At 47.1% G+C, this 19391-nt stretch overlaps 1 protein-coding gene across 1 annotated transcript in view; it reads right to left on the minus strand.

Moving 5' to 3' along the window:
* The window catches only part of bop1 (BOP1 ribosomal biogenesis factor), a 273049-nt gene that overhangs the window by 24899 nt on the left and 228759 nt on the right, over positions 1 to 19391 (minus strand). The window contains exons 8-11 of the mRNA XM_069915117.1: positions 14968 to 15129; positions 13335 to 13415; positions 10150 to 10219; positions 6666 to 6798 (exon numbers count right to left, since the gene is read on the minus strand). Coding sequence (XP_069771218.1) covers positions 6666 to 6798; positions 10150 to 10219; positions 13335 to 13415; positions 14968 to 15129 — 446 coding nt within the window. The remainder of the gene's footprint in view (positions 1 to 6665; positions 6799 to 10149; positions 10220 to 13334; positions 13416 to 14967; positions 15130 to 19391) is intronic.

The raw sequence follows: 19391 nt of genomic DNA on the forward strand, positions 1-19391 counted from the left end.
TGAATATATCTGACATTTTATCATTACATATCTCCCTGCTGGATCTATTATTTCCTCTTCTATTTTAAATGGCACATTTTTACTAATTAATATAGCCACTCCTCTTGCTTTTGAATTATACGAAGCTGCTGTTACATGTCCTACCCAATCTCTCTTTAATATCTTGTGTTCCAATTCAGTTAAGTGTGTTTCTTGCACAAATGCTATATCAATTTTTTCTTTTTTCAGTAAATTTAGCAGTTTCTTCCTTTTAATTTGGTTATGTATTCCATTAATATTCAAAGTCATATAGTTCAGCGTAGCCATTTTATACTTTGTTTATCTTCCCTTTCCGTTTCTCCATCATTACTTTTCCTTCTTATCCATTTCTGTTTTCTTGTTTTAAACCCTTTATAAGACAACATTCCTAAAACATCAAACATTTTCCTTATTCTCCTATTTAAAACTTCTTTAGCCCCAATCTCCCCTTCCCCTCCTGAGTTGTCCTTTATCCCTTGTTGGACAACTACATCTCCCCTCTCCATTTGGGTTTGCGAATTCACTCGCAAGCGTCAGCTGATTTTGCAGTGACCGTAACTCCTTCCCACCCAGCCCCCCCCAGAAAAGAGTTCACTTTTCATATGTAACAAAGGTCACTCTTTTAGTTCCCTCCTTATTCCCTCTATTCCATTTCCTTCCCTTATTAATTCTTGTCTATACTATCTATATTTTCCTCTAAATACGGATACATTCACGTATGCACATTATACATATACACACTTATACCTCTTTACCCACATACATATCAATCGTGATCATTTTTACTCTCATTACACGTCTTCATCCCTCAGTCTATTTTGTAATTGTTCTGCAAATTTTCGTGCTTCTTCTGGATCCGAGAATAGTCTGTTTTGTTGTCCTGGAATAAATATTTTCAATACCGCTGGATGCTTTAGTATAAATTTATACCCTTTCTTCCATAAAATCGCCTTTGCTGTATTGAACTCCTTTCTCTTCTTCAGGAGTTCAAAACTTATATCTGGATAAATGAAGATTTTTTGCCCTTTGTACTCCAGTGGCTTGTTGCCCTCTCTTACTTTTTCCATTGTCTTCTCCAGTACCTTTTCTCTTGTCGTATATCTTAGGAATTTTACTAAAACAGATCTTGGTTTTTGTTGTGGTTGTGGTTTAAAGGCCAATGCTCTATGTGCCCTTTCTATTTCCATTTCTTGCTGTAGTTCTGGACATCCTAGGATCCTAGGGATCCAATCTTTTATAAACTCTCTCATATTCTTGCCTTCTTTATCTTCCTTAAGGCCCACTATCTTTATGTTATTTCTTCTGTTATAATTTTCCATTATATCTATTTTCTGAGCTAACAGTTCTTGTGTCTCTTTAGTTTTTTTATTAGATTCCTCCAATTTCTTTTTTAAGTCTTCTACCTCCATTTCTGCTGCTACTGCCCGCTCTTCCATCTTGTCCATTTTCTTTCCCATTTCTGTTAAGGTCATATCCGTTTTATTTATTTTCTCTTCTGTATTGTTTATTCTTCTTCTTAAATCATTAAATTCTTGCGCTTGCCATTCTTTAAATGACTCCATGTATCCTTTATCTTGCCTTTCCCTTCTTCTTCTATTTCACTGTACTCTTCCTCCTCTTCTTCCTCTGGGTTGGCCATCTGTTGTTTCTTTGATGCCCTTTTCTTCTCTTTTTTCTTGTTTCCATTGTCTTCTGTGTTCTCCTCTTGCTGCAGGTGTTCTGCAGCTGTCGTTGCCGGCTGTGGAGATCGACTCCCCAGCTGATCACCCCTCCCGTCGGTGTGTTTTTTTTTCATGCGCACCGCGCATGCGTGAGGAGTCGCGCATGCGCGGTTGCGCACTTTTACTCGGCTCAACGAGCCATTTTTGTTGTCCAGTTTCTACCGACCTGAGGGAGCGGGTTTCTCTCTCCACCGCGGGCCTCTTCCAACAGGTAAGGCCTTCTCCTTCTTCCTCCGTTGTCTTCTCTTCCTCTCTTCTTACCGTTGCTTTCGATTTTTCTTTTTTTGTCGCCATCTTCTTTCCACCTTTATATTCACTTTTCTTTAACTTTTATTTCTGTGCCTTTGTGTTTTCCTTTGTTTTTTCCGACTTTTCTGGAGAGGGCTGGAGTTCACCGTCCGGCCACTACTCCATCACGTGACTCCCTCCTGAATGTTGAACTTTGAGTGCTTCCTTCCAAATATTGCTTTCATGTTACCAGGACTGGAAAGCTTGAGTTACAACATTCCAGCACAGTACAGGCCATTTGGCCCACAATGTTGTACTGACCCATTTAACCCTTTCCTACCTCTATTTTCTTGCATTCGTATGCCTGTCTCAGAGTAGTTTTAATGTCCCTATCGTACCAGCCTCCACCAGCACCCTGGGCAATGCATTCCAGGCACCCTCTGCTCTCTATGTAAAAACAAACTTAGCCATTACATTGCCCCAAAACTTTCCTCACCTGTCCACTGGTGTTTGCTACTGTCGCCCTGGGAAAAAAGTGCTGGCTGTCCACCCTATCTAGGCCTCATAATCTTGTAGACTTCTATTAAGACACCTCTCATCCTTCTTTGCTCCAAGGAGAACAGCCTTGTTCTCTGTTAACCTTGCCTCAGAAGACACATCCTGGTAAATCTTCCCTGCACCCTCTCCAAATCTTCCACATCCTTCCTGCAATGAAGTGACCAGAACTGAACACAATACTTTAAGAGTTTATAGTTGTAACCTTTATTTATCGTTCATCCCATGCTCGCATGGTGAAGACAAGATAGCATTTTTCCAGGACCATGAGCAGATTTCCATAAATATAAATTAGAATAGAAGTTAAACACATTAAAATATTAAGATGTATACAGTAAAAGTCCATGGTCCACTATCCACTTGTGTTCTGGGAATTCAGGAGCCTGATGGCTTGGGGAAAAAACTGTTGCCCAATCTGGACGTGAGGGCCCGAGTGCCATGATGCCTCCTACCAGATGGCAGAAGGGAAAACCGTTTATGTGTGGAGACCTTCACAAAGTTTATTGCCTTTCGCCTGCATTGAGGGTTGTAACTGTCCTTCATGGTAGGAAGAGAGTCCCCAATGGTCTTTTCCATTGACTTCACTATCCTCTGCAGGGTCTTGTGGTCCGAGGAGGTACAGCTTCCAAACCAGATGGTGATGCAGTTACACAGGATGCTCTCGATACATCCTCTGTAGAATGTAGTGAGGATGGAGGGTGGGAGCCTTTGCAGAAAGAAGAGGCACTGCTGGACTTTCTTGGCTACAGAGCAGGTGTTATGGGATCAGGTGAGATTCTCCACCAAGTGCACTCCAAGAAACTTGATACTCTTGACAACCTCAATGGTCGAGCAGTCAATGGTCAGCAGAGTGTGGTCTCCCCAAGGCCGCCTGAAGTCGAAACCATCTCTTTTGTTTTATTAATGTCAGATACAGATGGTTGCTGGTCACCAGTCCGTTAGGGACTGCACCTCAAGTCTGTACACCGACTCATCATTCTTACTAATAAGGTCTACCACGGTCGTGTCATCAGCGAACTTGATATAGTTCGAGCTGTGTTTAGCTGCAAAGTCATGGGTCAACAGTGTGAACAGCAGTGGACTAAGCAGGCAGCCCTGATTGGAACCCCGTGCTCAGTGTGATGGTCTTGGAGGCACTGTTACTGATCTGGACTGCCTGAGGTCTCCCTAACAGGAAGTCAAGAATCCAATTGAAGAGGGAGGTGTTTGGACCCAGGAGGCTCAAATTCTTTATCAGGTTCTGGGCTATTATTGTGTTGAATGCTGAGCTGAAGTCAATAAACAGCATTCGAACAATCGAGTCCTTATTTTCCAGATGGGTGAGGGCTAGATGGAGGCCGTTGGCGATGGCATCATCCATGGAGCAGTTGGATCTGTATGCGAACTGCAGGGGGTCCAGTAACGGGGGCAGCAGGTGCTTGATGTGCCCCATGATAATGGATGTGAGTGTGACAGGGTGGTAGTTACTGAGGCAGGACACAGACGATCTCTTCAGCACAGGGACAATGGTGGCGGCTTTGAAGCACGTTGGGACCACGGCACTTCTCAGGAATGTTGGTGAGAACATCTGCCAGCTGAGCCACACATCCCCTGAAAACTCTGCTGGGAATGTTATCCAGTCCAGCAGCTTTCCGTGGATTGACTTAGCTCTCTCTTCACGTCGACAACTGCGGGGGTGGGGGTGGAGGGGTCTTCTTCGCTGCCATGTCGTTTATCGCCTCAAAGCATCTGTAGAAGTTGTTCAGTGCATCTGGGAGGGAGGCATCACCAGAACAGGCAAATGGTGTAGTCCAGTGGTTGGTGATGTCTTGGATGCCTTTTCACATGCGTCACTTGAACTTAATCCCCCGACTAATGAAGGCCAGCACTCCATAAGCCTTCTTAACTACTCCATCAGCCAGTGCACCAACCTTGAGAGATCTATACATTTTGATCCCAATATCCCTCAGTTCTCCCAAACTGTTAACAGTCCTGTCATTAACCATGTACTCTGTTTGACCGTCCAAATGCATTGCTTCACACTTACCCGAATGAACTCCATCTGCCACTTCTCCACCCAACACTGCATCCTGTCCCTATCCTGTTGTAACCTACGACAACCTTCTACATGATGCACAACCCCTCCAATCTTTGTTCCACCCACAAATTTATTGACCCATCCTTCCATTTCTTTGTCCAGGTCATTTATAAAAATCAGAAAGAGCAGGGGTCCCAGAACAGATCCCTGCAGAACTGACCTCCAGGAATCTACTCCTACCCCCTTCTTTCTGCAGGCATAGGAGGTGTACAAAATCACACGGGGCATCGATAAGGTGAATGGTCAGTCTTTTTACCCCCACAAAGGCAAAGTTGGAGGAGATTTAAACAGATACCCTAAGGGCAACTTTTTATATATACATTCAGAAAGTGAGGCCTATTTAAATGTTTACATTTTTCATTCTGAGCAGTTACAGGCCCCTCTGGCCCACGAGCCCGTGCTTGCCTAACTAACACCCAAGTGACTGATTAACTGTGTGTTTTTAAAGGGTAGAAGGAAACCCATGCAGTCACAGGGAGAACGAACATATTGCTTACAGATAGTGGCGCATTCAAACCCATGTCCTTGGCACTGTTACGAGCCCAGAGAACCCCTATATACTCTGTCGCAGCGCTGTGATAGTGTCGTGCCAACCATGACTTGCCATGTTTCTCAAGCACCCTTGTGCACTGCACTTTACCCCAACATCTGGCAGTCTTTCTTGTTTATCGCTAACCATTCCCCAGTTTTCTTTCTTTCGTGCAGAATGGTGCTCGAGCACGGTGATTCGTTGGTAGCCTTTGCAAGGCGGCAAATGTCATGTTGGCATTCATATTTAGAGGAATAAAATACAAGAGCAGGGATGTGAATTTGAGGCTCTATAAGGCACTGGGAAGGCCGCTCGGAGTGTTGGGAGCAGTTTTGGGCTCCTCCTTTAAGAAAGGATGTCCTGGCATTTGGAGAGGGTTCAGCGAGGATTCACAAGAATGATTCCTGGAATGAAGAGATTAGCATATGATGGGTCTTGGACTGTACTCTTTGGAGTTCAGAAGATGAGGTGGTGGGGGGGGGGGGGGGGGGAAATCTCATAAAAGCATTTTGCACGTTCGTTGAAAGGCCTAGACAGAGTAGATGTGGCAAAGTTGTTTCCTATGGTAGGGGAGTCGAGGACAAGAGGGCACAACTTCAGGATTGAAGGATACCCATTTAAAATGGAGGTGCAGAGGAATTTCTTTAGCCAGAGAGCGAGGAACCTCTGGAATTTGCTACCGAGGGGTTGTGGAGGCCAGGTCGTTGGGCGTATTTAAGGCAGAACTCATGGGCCAAAATGGCCTGTTACCGTGCAAAATTTAAAAAAATTTAAGTTAAGAAAAACATGAGAAATAGGAACAGGGAGTCGGCCATCTGGCCCATCGAGCCTGATCCCCATTTCAGTGAGATCATGGCTGATCTGGCTGTGGACACTGTTCCACTTATCCACCCAGTTCGCAGAACACTTTATTTCCCAACTGTTCAAGAAACCATGTTTTAGATATATTTAATGATATAGAGAATTCCACAGATTCACTGCTCTCTGGGAGAATCAGTTCCTCCTCCTCTCTGCCTTGAATCTCCTTCTAACAAAGTTCCCTCTCCACCATCCTATCAATACCATGCACACACTCCCAGTGTGCTGTAACACGATGCTGTAACAGTGCCAGCAAACCTGGGTTCAAACCTCACGCTACCTGCAAGGAGTTTGTACGTTTCCCCCATGATGCTCTGGTTTCCTCCCATCTTCCAAAATAGAATTTGGGTGTAATTGGGCGGCATGGGTTTAAATGGCCAGCGTCGGCTTAAACCGTGCCCTAAATAATTTAAAAAAAACACTGATTGGATGGAGACTCGAGCTCCCTGTCCTGTCCCAGGATTAATGTAAACTTTTACAGAGTTAGATGTAGGGTAAACAGCTCACAATATCACTCAATCCACAGTAACCCTTGATCAGGGCTCATTACCCCAGCTTCAGCAACAGGGGAATGTTATTGCTAACACCAGCCACTGTGAACTCTACAGTTAGATGTGCTCTGTAACTTTGTTGTTTGATCTAGTGTGCCCGAACCTCCGGAAGTCACGTCAGTACTTACACAGTTAGTGCTACGAGACAGTGGATAGGGTTGGGGTTCCAAGCGATGCTCTTTACTGCCCCTTCCACCTGAATGGTCTTCAAGCAACGGGCTGTGGAAACCTCCCAGAAGCGAACGGTGTGGTCATCCGAGCCTGTAGGGCAGGAGTGAGATGGTCAAGTCAAGTTTATGGTCATCTAATTGCACAAGTACAACCCAACAAAAGATGCAGATACACAACTAGACATATAGACGAACAATACACATGCAGGACCAAGATTTCATCTCGAGTAATAAATAAATATTGTTTCATGAATGTGAGAGTCTCGGAGGGTGAGTGTGAGCATTCTCACTGCCCGTGGGAAGAAGCTGTTCCTCAGCCTGGTGGTTCTGGTTCTGATCCTCCTGGATCACTTCCCCGACGGGAGCAGCGGAAAGATGCCGTGTGCACGGTGGACGGGGTCCTCAATGATTTTGCCCGCCCTCTTCAGACAATGATCCCAGTAGATCATGTCGATGGTGGGGAGGAAGACCCCAGGGATCCTCTCTGCCTCTCTTATGATCCTGTGGATTGATCCCCCGATCCATTTCTCTGCTGTAACCATACCCACACTGTGATGCAGCCGGCCAGGATGCTCTCGATAGAGCTCCTCTAGAAAGAGCAGCACGCTTGGCATGGCGGTTAGCACAACGTCTTTACAGCGCCAGCAATTGGACTGGGGTTCGAATCCCAGGCTGTCTGTAAGGAGTCAGTACGTTCTCCCCATGTCTGCATGGGTTTTCCCTAGGGGCTCCAGTTTCCTCCTACCGTTTAAAACTTACTGAGGGTTGTAGGTCATTTAGGTGTAATTGGGTGGCATGGGCTCAAGAGCCGAAAGGGCCTGTAACCATGCTGTATGTCTAAATTTAAATTTAAAAAATGGTTGACATAATGGTGGACGGTCGCTTTGCCCACTTCAGTCTTCTCAGGAAGTGTAGTTGCTGTTGCACCTCCTGACAAGGGAGGAGATGTTGAGTGTCCACGACAGGTCACTACCACATATACTCGTGCAATAGTCGACCCCAATTTTTCTGGCCCAAAAATCGCATGTTTTCCATATGATCCATGTAAAAGTTGACCCCACCATATTTGGTACCTCCCGCCCGCCCATCTGAGCTCCTGATGCCCCGATAGTGAACCCTCGACACAGCCGCCAGCCCATCCGCTATCCCAATGCCCCGACCATAAAACTTCACCCCAGCCGCCCACCCATTTGAGCTCCAAACATCCTAGCCACAGATTCTCTCCTACACCCGGCCTCCCGCCCATCCGAGCTCCAAACGCCCTGACGGTGAATCCTCACCCCGGCTGCAGTCCTATCTGAGCTCCAGACACCGAACCCTTATCCTGGCCACCCATCCATCCGATATCCTGATGCTCTGACATGAAACCTCACCCTGGCCGCCTGCCCATCCGAGCTCCTGACGCCCCGACTGCAAACCCTCACCATGGCCAACTGCCCATCTGATATCCCGATGCTCTGACCGTGAAACCTCACCCCAGCTGCCCACCCATCCAAGTCCTGATAGCCCGACTGCAAACCCCCACCACAGCAGCCCACCTATCTGATATCTCATTGCCCCGACAGCAAACCATCACCACAGCCGCCTGCTCATCTGATATTCCAATGCCCTGACCACAAAACCTCGCCTCAGCTGCCACCCATCAGAGCTCCCAAAGTCCCAGCCACAGACTCTCTCCTAGCCCCAGCGCCCGCCCATCCAAGCTCCCATTGGCCTGACCGTGAACCCTCACCCCCGACCACCTGCCTATCCAAGTTCCTGATGACCTGACCGTGAACCCCCAACCTGATCGCCCGCCTATCCAAGCTCCTGATGACATAACCATGAACCCTCACCTCAACTGCCCACCTATCTGGGCTCCCAATGGCCCAAACGTGAACCCTCACCCCGGCCCCCTACCCATCTGAGCTCCTGATGGCTCAACCATGAATCCTGGCCCTGGGTACCTGCTCATCCAAGCTCCTGACTATGAACCCATGCCTTAGCCGCCCGCCATCCAAGCTCCTGACCCCCCCAACCATGGATCATTACCCCAACTGCTTGCCCATCTGAGCTCCCACAACCCCAAATGTGAATTCTTACCCTGACCGCCTGCCCACCAGAGAGCTCCCGACACCCCGACCGAGGACTCTCGCTCAGGCCTCCCAAAGACCAGGGCTAACGACACCTGGGCCACAGTCTCTCTCCTTGACCCCAGACGCCTGCCCATTGGAGCTAATGATGCCCTGAACGCAGACTTACCGCCGGACACCTGGCCAAGCTTGCGACGCCTTGAACAACAGATACCTTGGTCAAAAGTTGACACACCCCCCCAAACAAATTTGACCTGAAAAAATATTGATCCAAAGAACTCAACTACTACATGAGTATATACTGTAAGATAGAAAGGGTGCAGAGAAGATTTACTAGGATATTGCCTGGAGTTCAGGAACTGGGAACAGGGGAACAGGTTAGGACTTTATTCCCTGGAGTGTAGAAGAATGAGGGAAGATTTGATAGAGGTATTTAAAATTATGAGGGGGACAGACAGAGTAAATGTAGACAGGCTTTTTCCACTGAGGGTGGGTGAGATACAAACCAGAGAACTTGGGTTAAGGGTGAAAGGAGAAAAGTTTAGGGGGAACTTAGTGGTGGGGGTGTGGAACAAGCTGCCAGCTGAAATGATGAATGCAGGCTCAATTTTAACATTTAAGTAGAATTTGGACTGGTATGTGGATGGGAGAGGTGTGGAGGGAATATGGACCAGGTGCAGGTAGAGGGACTGGGAAGAAATATAGTTCAGCACAGGCTAGAAGGGGCGAAGGGGCCTGTTTCTATGCTCTATGGTTCTATCATCTGAATTGGAAACGGGAAGTGCAAAATGACTGCAGGCTGAATTCTAACACAGCAAACGTCATCTGTACTCATTTAGAGGTGGATATTCCAGATCCCACTGCCTTCACCAACCTGCACTCTCCTCCCTTACACCAAATCTATTGAGTCATTTCCAGTTATCTCACCCACCAGTATGTGCTGGTGGGCATCATGCCCGCTAGTACATCTGATGACTAGAAACCAACCCACCCAACTGACCCAAGCAACAACAAAAAAAAGGTGGAATGGGGTTGGGGGTGAATATTGCAGCAAAGAACAGATTAAAGACCCAGAGCGATTGATGGGATAATTACTAGTAAACAAATAGTGTTTTCTTGCGGACTTTGTGACAGTTTTGATGACAATTTCACCTGCTCCAGTCAGGACCCTTCTCCAGTTACAGATGTACACCACCTGTACCCAAGCGGGGCGAATAAGGCACATTTCCTCAGCGCCTTGCAGGATGATCTCAGCGGCTGGAAAGCTGTTGGTCAGAGCAGCAGCCACCACAGAAACGTTCCAGCTTCCCTTTTAGCACAGCGAATTCCCCCCAGCACTATTGCAGAGAGGAGAGGAATGAGCAGCTTACCTGATGCCAGCCACTGGCCGGTGGGAGAGACGGTGATGCATCGCACCAAGTTCGTGTGTCCCGAGTAGACCTGTAAAACAGAGGGAAGGGTCAGCAGAGGCAGGGACAGGACCAATCAACAAACAGGCATCTCAGTATCAACTCCCAAAATGCATTTTTCCTGATTCACATTTTAAATTAGTTTTTTTAATGGTATTAGGCCCTTTTGGCCAATGAGTCCATGCCGTCCAATTACACCCAATTGACCTACAACTCCTGGTACTATTTGAATGGTGAGAAGAAACCCACTAGACATGGGGAGATTGTACAAACCCATCACACACAGCGCGGGATTCAAACCCCGGCCCTGATTGCTGGCGTAACAGCGTTATACTAATCGCTATTCCAACCGTGCTGCCTTCAGAAAGGAGGTGCTGAATTGGAGGGAACAAATAGGTTATGCGTCGGACCTGTTCACCCCCACCACACACTGTTGGCCATGGTTAACTGCTCCAGATATGGAGGGCCAATCTCACTGGCCTGGAGCATCCCACATTCCTGTAACAGACCATCATCTGGGCTGGGACTCTTTCCCCCTGGAGCGCAGGAGGCTGAGGTGGGCGGTGGGGTGGGGGAACATTACAGAGGTTTATTAAATTATTATTTTTAAATTTGGACAAACAGGTACTATGCGACTTACGTCCATCCGCACAGACAATTGAATTTTAAAAAATACCATACAGGTAGTAGACCGCCATGTCCCTGCTGGGAGGCTGACGTCCCCACTCCTGCTGGGAGCCCGAGGTGGACAGGGCTCATTTACATTCTAGACATACATGGTAGTTGGCTTCAGCATCAACATTGATCTCTACCTCTGTCCACGGCAGCGGAAGATGAAGGTACATTGATTGAAAGAGATGGAAGGGTTTTTGAAGCAAGATTGTGCAGATGGAACATACAGCAAACAGCAACAACTTTTGGAGATCGTTCTGGTACTAGAGTTTGGAAGCCATTTTTTGCACCGTCGGTGCACACACCACGCAGATTGCGCCAGTTCAGACCCTCACGATCAAAACAAACTGACACCTTTTCTATCACAACCATGGCTCTGGTATTTCAAGTTAAGACAAGTCAAGTTTATTGTCATCTGACTGCATGAGTACAACCCGATGAAACAGTGTTTTCTGGTTCTTGGTGCAAAACGTGCAGACCCAACCAATACAGAGAAATAATACATATGCAGGATAAGTATTTCATCTATAGAAATAAATAAATATTGTTTGTACATATGAGAGTCTCGGAGGGTCAGTGGGAGCAGTTCCTTTTATCGTTCAGCCTTCTCGCTGCCCGTGGGAAGAAGCTGTTCCTCAGCCTGGTGGTGCTGGCTCTGATCCTCCTGGATCTCTTCCCTGATGGGAGCAAATAAAAGATGCTGGGTGAGGGGTGGAAGGGATCCTCAATGATTTTGTGTGCTCTCTTCAGACAACAATCATGGTAGATCACATTATTGGGGGTGAGGGAGACCCCAGTGATCCTCTCTGCCACTCCTATAGTCCTGTGGATTGACCTCCGATCCATTTCTCTGCAGCAACTGTACCACGCTATGATGCAGCCAGCTAGGACGCTCTCGATAGAGCTTCTGTAGAAGGTTGACTTAATGGTGGCCGGTAGCCTTGCCTGCTTCAGTCTTCTCAGGAAGTGCGATTGCTGTTTCACCTTCCAGACAAGTAAGGAGATGTTGGGTGTCCATGATGGGTCACTGGTTAAGTTAACTCCAAGGAACTTGGTGCTCTCCACTCTCTCTACTACAGGGTTCTTGATGTGTAGTGGAGGGTGGTCATTCCTGGTCCTCCTGAAGTCCATGATCATCTCCTTTGTCTTGTCCAAGTTGAGACTCAGGTTGTTCCTCTTGCCCCATTTCACGAGATTTTCCACCTCTTCTCTGTCGAGTGACAGATCGTTGTTGCTGACAAGGCCAACGACTGTCATGTCATCTGCAAACTTGATCACCCTGTTGGAGCTGGATCTGGCGATGCTGTCATGGGTTGCGACGTGAACAGAAGTGGGCTGAACACAGAGCCCTGAGGTGCGCCAGTGCTCAATGTGACGGTGCGCAATATCCTGCTACTGACCCGGTCAGACTGTGGTCTATCCATTAGGAAGTCCAGGATCCAGTTAGAGAGAGGGGTCTTGAGTCCCAGTGAGGACAGCTTCTCCACCTCCCTCTGGGCAATGAGTGTATTAAATGCCAAGCTGGTCAATGAACAGCAGCCTGGCATATCAGGCGTCGTTCTCCAAGTGGGCCAGGTGGATTGAACAGCAAAATAATATTTCTTCTTTGATGGATTCCCCCTTCTCATACTGAACAAAGGCAAGAAGCTGGGAACAAGATGAAACATCTGTAGATTCATCCACTCAACTGAGAACAATCCAAAATGTAGCATCCTTGATTTCTGTGATCATCTGTTCTTTTACGCTGCTAGATAAATCAGCAAATCCTCTTTTGCGCTGTATAATTTGACAGGGGAATTTGTACTCAATAGCCAAGTAAACTTGTAACATATCCTGCAATGCTGTCCAGGGTAAATCTTCGATGAAAACTTTTGCAAAAATAATTTACATCCTATTTTAGAGGAGAATTATATCATGTGTCTTACCTTATAAACAGGAGCCTCCTCAGTCTTGACTGAAGTATAGTAAGAAGACAGAAACACACACTTCTGAATCTGTTTTGTGTGGAGGTCTGACAGGAACTGTGACTGAGTACTAAGAACCAAGCTGCTTATACTGAGGGCAACTGTACTGACACATCATCCACACATGTGCCATGTCAACAGATAATTGCCACCCCACCTCAGGGACTGGGAGGGATGAGAGACGGTCAGGTGACCTCAGTGGCAGATTGGTCACCCTGGGAGGACCAAGACATGGCCTCAGCCCCAGCCTGACCTCAGTGAGTTGGGAAGTCTTCATGGCCTGCATGAGGACACACTGTGGCCACGGCCCACTGGTTGTGGACTGCCACGCCACACACTCAGTCCTGAAGCAGGATCTCCATCTGAAATGGCCATTGCCCCTTTGTCCCCACAGATGCTGCCTGTCCCAGTTCATGGTTTTCCTCCACATTCTGGAATCCGCCATCTATATCCCCACCGTGAGATTTCCTCCTCCTTCATTCAGCAGACCCCCCCCAGGACGACACTCACCAGTGCTTGAGTGGTTGGGAATGGCTGTAGATCCTTTGACTTGGGAAGTTTTGGTATCAGATCCTCTGGGTTCACATTCACCTACAAGGGAAACCAAGTTGATTATTATTCACTCTGACAACCAGGAGATGTCTCACTAGGTGTGGACTCACCAGAGAGTTCACATGGAAGTGTTTGAGGTTCCAGCCCTGGGAAACAGGTGCTTGCTGTCCACCCTATCTATACCTCTCATATCTTGTAGATCTCTTTTCTTTGGAGTGTGGAAGGGTGACAGCAAGTCTGCAAGATTAAGAAAGGCAGAAATAGAATGAACAGCCAGTCCCAGCTCTGCTAACCTTGCCTCTTTTTTCTAATCCAGGTAACATCCTGGTAAATCTGATGTAGATTTGTAAAGTTGCAACATGACCTATCGATTCTTGAACTCAATCCCTCTATTAATGAAGCCCAACATCCCATAGGCCTTCTTAACTATCCTATCAACCTGCACAGTGACCTTGAGGGAGGTATGGATTTGGATCCCAAGGTCCCTCTGTTCCTTAACTGACCATTAACCCTGTACTCAGCATTCCTGTCCTTTGCAACACTATCTTCTGTAAATGTTTTTATTTGCATGGATGTAGGTTAGATATAACTTGATTGTCTGTTCACAGAAAAATCTTTCTCGCTGTCCCAGGTGTAATGTGACAAATAAACCTTAAAGGCAGCTGCCGTGATGGCCCTCACTGAGGCTTTTTTGGGGGTTTTTTGGGGGATCGGTAAGAAGGGCTGTTTACAATTCTTTATTTGTTTACATGTGTTCGCTGTATACAGTTTTTTTTGCAATACCTGTAAGTCGACAGCATCGAGTCCACGCTGCTGAAGATCCAGCTGCGCTGGGTGGGTCACGTCTCCAGAATGGAGGACCATCGCCTTCCCAAGATCGTGTTATATGGCGAGCTCTCCACTGGCCACCGTGTCAGAGGTGCACCAAAGAAAAGGTACAAGGACTGCCTAAAGAAATCTCTTGGTGCCTGCCACATTGACCACCGCCAGTGGGCTGATAACGCCTCAAACCGTGCATCTTGGCGCCTCACAGTTTGGCGGGCAGCAACCTCCTTTGAAGAAGACCGCAGAGCCCACCTCACTGACAAAAGTCAAAGGAGGAAAAACCCAACACCCAACCCCAACCCACCAATTTTCCCTTGCAACCGCTGCAATCGTGTCTGCCTGTCCCGCATCGGACTTGTCAGCCACAAACGAGCCTGCAGCTGACGTGGACTTTTTACCCCCTCCATAAATCTTCGTCCGCGAAGCCAAGCCAAAGAAAGACCTGTAAGTAGTCATTCTGCTTCGCCCATAGGAAAAAGGAATCTCAGGGTTATATGTGATATTATGCACATACCCAGACGATTAGCGCTGGTGAAAGGAACCAGGGTTCAAATCCCGTGCTGTCTGTAAGGAGTTTGTATGTCCTCCCACCCCTCAAAAAACTTATTGGTAGGTCAATTGGGTGTGATTGGGCGATGCGGGCTCGTGGGCCAGAAGGGCCTGTTACCGTGCTGCTAGTCTAAATAAATAAAAAGTATCGAAGCAGCAAAAGCTCTGTTAATGCCTTTCAACGTGCAGCCGCAGGCACCCCCAAGAGTGGACGTACCCTCATCTTCCGCTGCCGTGGACAGAGGTAGAGGTCAAGGCACCGCTCAAAACGTTCATGGATGAAGCGTGAAAAAGCTGGCACAGCGCGCAGAGACCCAAATTTCTGTGGCAAGAAGTTGAGCTTGCGTTCCTCGGGCTCCTGCTGTTCCCAGGCCAGTCTCTGCAAATGGAAAGAAGAGTCGGTGAATGGAAAGACACCCAATCCCCTTTCTGCTTCCCAGAGCAGCTGTGGCCAATACCAGAAGCCATCTGCTTGATGGGTCAGCGCAACATTGTGGGCCAAAGGGCGTGCACTGTGGCGTAATGTTCTATGAGCGGAGGATTGTTTGGGGGAGATGTCAGAGGTAGGATAATTTCTCAGAGTAGTAGTGGGTGCTGGAATGCATTGCCACGAGTGGTGGTGGAAGCTGGTACAATAGGGACATTTAAAAGACTCTTAGACAAGCACGTGGATACGAGGGGCACCGGGCGACACTAATCGTGACTTAGCCCCTTTCATACTGCCAATCCTCATAGGAACCGCGTAAACCTTCTGGGCATGCTGTGCCCAGGGAGACTTTCCCACTGCACTGTCATTTACCTGGTACATCGGGAAACAGGGATTTGAGGTGGGGGGGGGGGGGGGCGGTGTTCCTGCCTCCTGAGGTGACGTCATGAGTGATGTATTGAGGTGACGTCATGAGTGATGTATTACATACTCGCAGGGCAGTGAAATCGTAGTGGGAATAAAGCACATATATGCTCAATGTATAAAAGACTGGGAAAATCTATCACAATAGGGCTTCAGACAGTTCAAACTTAGGACAAACCCATAGACCATCTTGCCATTATTCCCTGAACAATTTACAACTATTTACATAGCATTACATTGTATTAGGCATGAATCTTGCGATGATTTAAAGAACAGGTACATGTTAACAGCCCCGCTGGCCTCACTCTGACACCCACATCAACTGCACAGTTATATTTCATAGCAGGGACGGCCGCGCTCTGGCACCCACGTCGACTGCCAGTCATATTTCACAGCACGGATGGCCTCGCTCTGACCCCCACATCAACTGCCAGTTATATTACACAGCACGGATGGTCTCGCTCTGACCCCCACGTCGACTGCCAGTTATATTTCACAGCACGGACGGCCGGGCTCTGGCACCCACGTCAACTGCCAGTTATATTACACAGCATGGATGGCCATGCTCTGACAGTCACGTTGACTGCACAGTTATATTTCACAGTGTGGCCGGCTGCACTCTGACAGACTGACACAAGCATGCAGGCAATAATGGTACCCAGAAATTCAAGTAGTCCATTCACAGCGCCACAGAGCGATTAACAAGTTAACTCGGCTGGGCTCTGACACCAAGAGTCAGAGCCTGGTTGATTTTGATTCACCCTGCCTGATTGGGATGTTTCCCACCATGCGATTACCGGGTATGGACCCGCTAAATTACCCAGTCAACCCACATGTACTTGGCAGTGTGAAAGGGGCTTTTGTTTGCCTTACAGCAGGCAGAAGGCAATTTCATGCAGTATTAAATTTTCTGGACTATTACATGTCAATAATGGATGCTGCTTGACCTAATGATGTCTGTGTATTGTTCTGGATCCCAGCGTCTACAGACTTTTAGGCCCCCCACCACCCCCCTCACCTTCCTTCACTCCAGAACAGGTAGTGAGGAAAATCGCAACCATCAGGAAATATTAGAGAGGCTGGTGTTCTATCCCTTGAAATAGTGGCACACTTAGCTGTGATGTATTAAATTATGGGCTTAGATAAAGTAAATCGGAATATTTCCAGCAGGAGTGGGAACAGCCGGGGGCAGAGATTTCAAGTCATTGACAGAGGGAAAAGGAGGGAAACATTCTTCATCCAGAAGCTACTGGGAGTCTGGAACCTGGATTTCTAGCAGAAATCCTCCTCAGATTTTCACGTTTGGAAAATAAATATTAAACTTGCTTAAGCTGGAAACCCGGAAAAACAAAATTGCTGGAAGGACACAACCAGTCAAGTACCATCACAAATGAGCAGAAGTGGCCATTTGGCCCATTGAGTCTGCACTACCTTTCCACCATGAGTTGATCCATTCTCCCAATCAACCCCACTCCCCTGCTTTCTCCTCATAACCTCTCATACCTTGACAGTTCAGAGACCTATCGATCTCTGCCTTAAATACATCCAACTACTTGGCCCCCACAGTTGCCCTTGGCAGCAAATTCCAGAGCCCCACCATTCTCTGGCTAAAGAATTTCCTCCGCATCTGAGTTTTAAATTGGCGCTCTTCCATCCTGAAGTTGTGCCCCCTTGTCCCTAGACAATCCCACTGTAGGAAATCACTTTGCCCCATTTACTCTGTCAAGGCCTTTCAATCAAAATGCTCCTTTGAAGATCCCCCTCATTTTTCTGAACTACAAGGACAGTCCAACAGCAGTCAAACGAGAAACCAGGCTACATTTCAGGTCACAGATCCGATGAAGGGGTTTCAACCTGGAATATTAACCACAGCACTGAAACAGGCCCTTCAGCCCATCTAGTCTGTGCCAAAGTATTTATCAATCTAGTCCCACTGACTTGCACCCAGTCCATATCCCTCCATACCCCTCCCGTCCATGTATCTGTCCAAATCTTTCTTAAATGTCAAATGACTCTGCATTCACCACTTCAGCTGACAGCTCGTTCCACACTCCCACCGCTCTTTGCATGAAGAATTTTCCCCTAAACATCTCAACTTTCACCCTCAACCCTTGTCTCACCCCAGTGGAAAAAGTCTGCTTGCATTAACCCTATTTATAGCCAGTTTCTCTTTCCAGTGATTTTAACTGTTGTGCACCCGAGATCGGCAATCTGTAGCAGGATTTGCTTGACACTTGGATTTTCAGAAGGCCTTTGACAACGTGCTTCATGCAAGTCTGCTCAACAAGGAAGGAGCCCATGGGATTATGGGAAAGGTACCTGTGTGGAGAGATGATTGGCTGTCCGGCAGGAGGCAAAGAGTGGGACTAGAGGCAGCTGCTGGTGACTAATGGTGTTCCGCAGGGGTCAATGTTAGGTCCGTACCTTACGTACTGTAGGTAAACAATTTAGATGATTGAATTGAGGGCTTTGTGGCCAAGTTTGCAGTCAATATGAAGTCAGCTGAAGGGGCAGCAAATGTTGAGGAAGCAGGGAGACGGTAGAGGGACTTGGACAGGTTGAGACAATGGGCAAAGAAGTGAATGGAGCATAGGGAATGGAGTGTATGGTCATGCACATTGGTGAAAAATAAAGTAAGATTATTTTCTAAATGGGGAATGAATTTAGAAAGCAGAGGTCCAAAGGGACCTGAGAGTTTGTGCAGAATTCCTGCAAGGTTAACGCAGGTCGGCAGTAAGGAAGGCGAATGAAATGCTAGCGTTCATTTTGAGAGGACTAGAAAGTAAAGGCAAAGATGTAATGGTTAAGCTTTTCAAGGCTTTGGTCAGACTACATTTGAGTATCGTGAGCAGTTTTCGGCCTCGTATCCAAGGAAGGATGTGCTGGCGCAGGAGAGGGTCCAGAGAAGGGTTACGAGAAAGATTCCAGTGATGAGTGAGTTAATACACGAGCAGCATTTGATGGCTCTGGGCCTGTAGTTGCTGGAGGTTTGAAGGATTGGGGGTGGGTTCAATCAAAATGTAACAAAAAGGGCTGGGTAAAGTGGAAATGGAGAGGAAGTTTCCAGTAGTGGGAGAGTTTTAGATGAGAGGGCACTGCTTCAAAATTAAAGGACATTCATTTAGAGATGAGATGAAAAGAAATGTCTTTAACCACAGGGTGGCAAATCTGTGGAATTAATTGCCACAGACGGCTGTGAAAGCTAAGACAATAAAGCATAGCTGGACAAGTTCTTGATTAGTAAGGCATCATAAATTATGAGGAGAATGGAAGGATACATCAGAATGGTGGAGCAGACTAGATGGGCTGTATCATGTAAATCTGATCTTATTTGGCCAGGAGCTGGAAGATGGGATTGGGGAGTGTAATTTTTTCCCTAACAGCAGGGACATAATGGGCTGAACAATCTTCCAAGAAATAAATATTTGAGGTGAATAAGAACATCAGCTACAGGAGCAGAATATTTCAAATAATACTGGAACTCTCTCTGCACCAACATTGTGGGTGTGTGCACATGTCAAAGACCGCCGCGGTTCAAGGTGGCGGCTCCTCACCACCTTCTCAAGTAGGGATGGCCAATTATATGCTGGTTCAGCCTATGAAGTCCATATCCCTTGAATGAATGATTTAAAAGAAAAGTGATGGTCATCATCTATTTTCTGTTTGTCTGTCTTTTTTCATCTGGGAGTCACACACTCATCCAAACGTGCAAACTTTTGAATGAGTGTGGGGCGACTCAAGACAACTTGTTTCAAAGTGGTGTGAATGCCCAAGGTCTGTGTGTCATAGAA

Source organism: Narcine bancroftii, chromosome 1, assembly GCF_036971445.1.
Source record: "Narcine bancroftii isolate sNarBan1 chromosome 1, sNarBan1.hap1, whole genome shotgun sequence".
NCBI classification, from domain to species: domain Eukaryota; kingdom Metazoa; phylum Chordata; class Chondrichthyes; order Torpediniformes; family Narcinidae; genus Narcine; species Narcine bancroftii.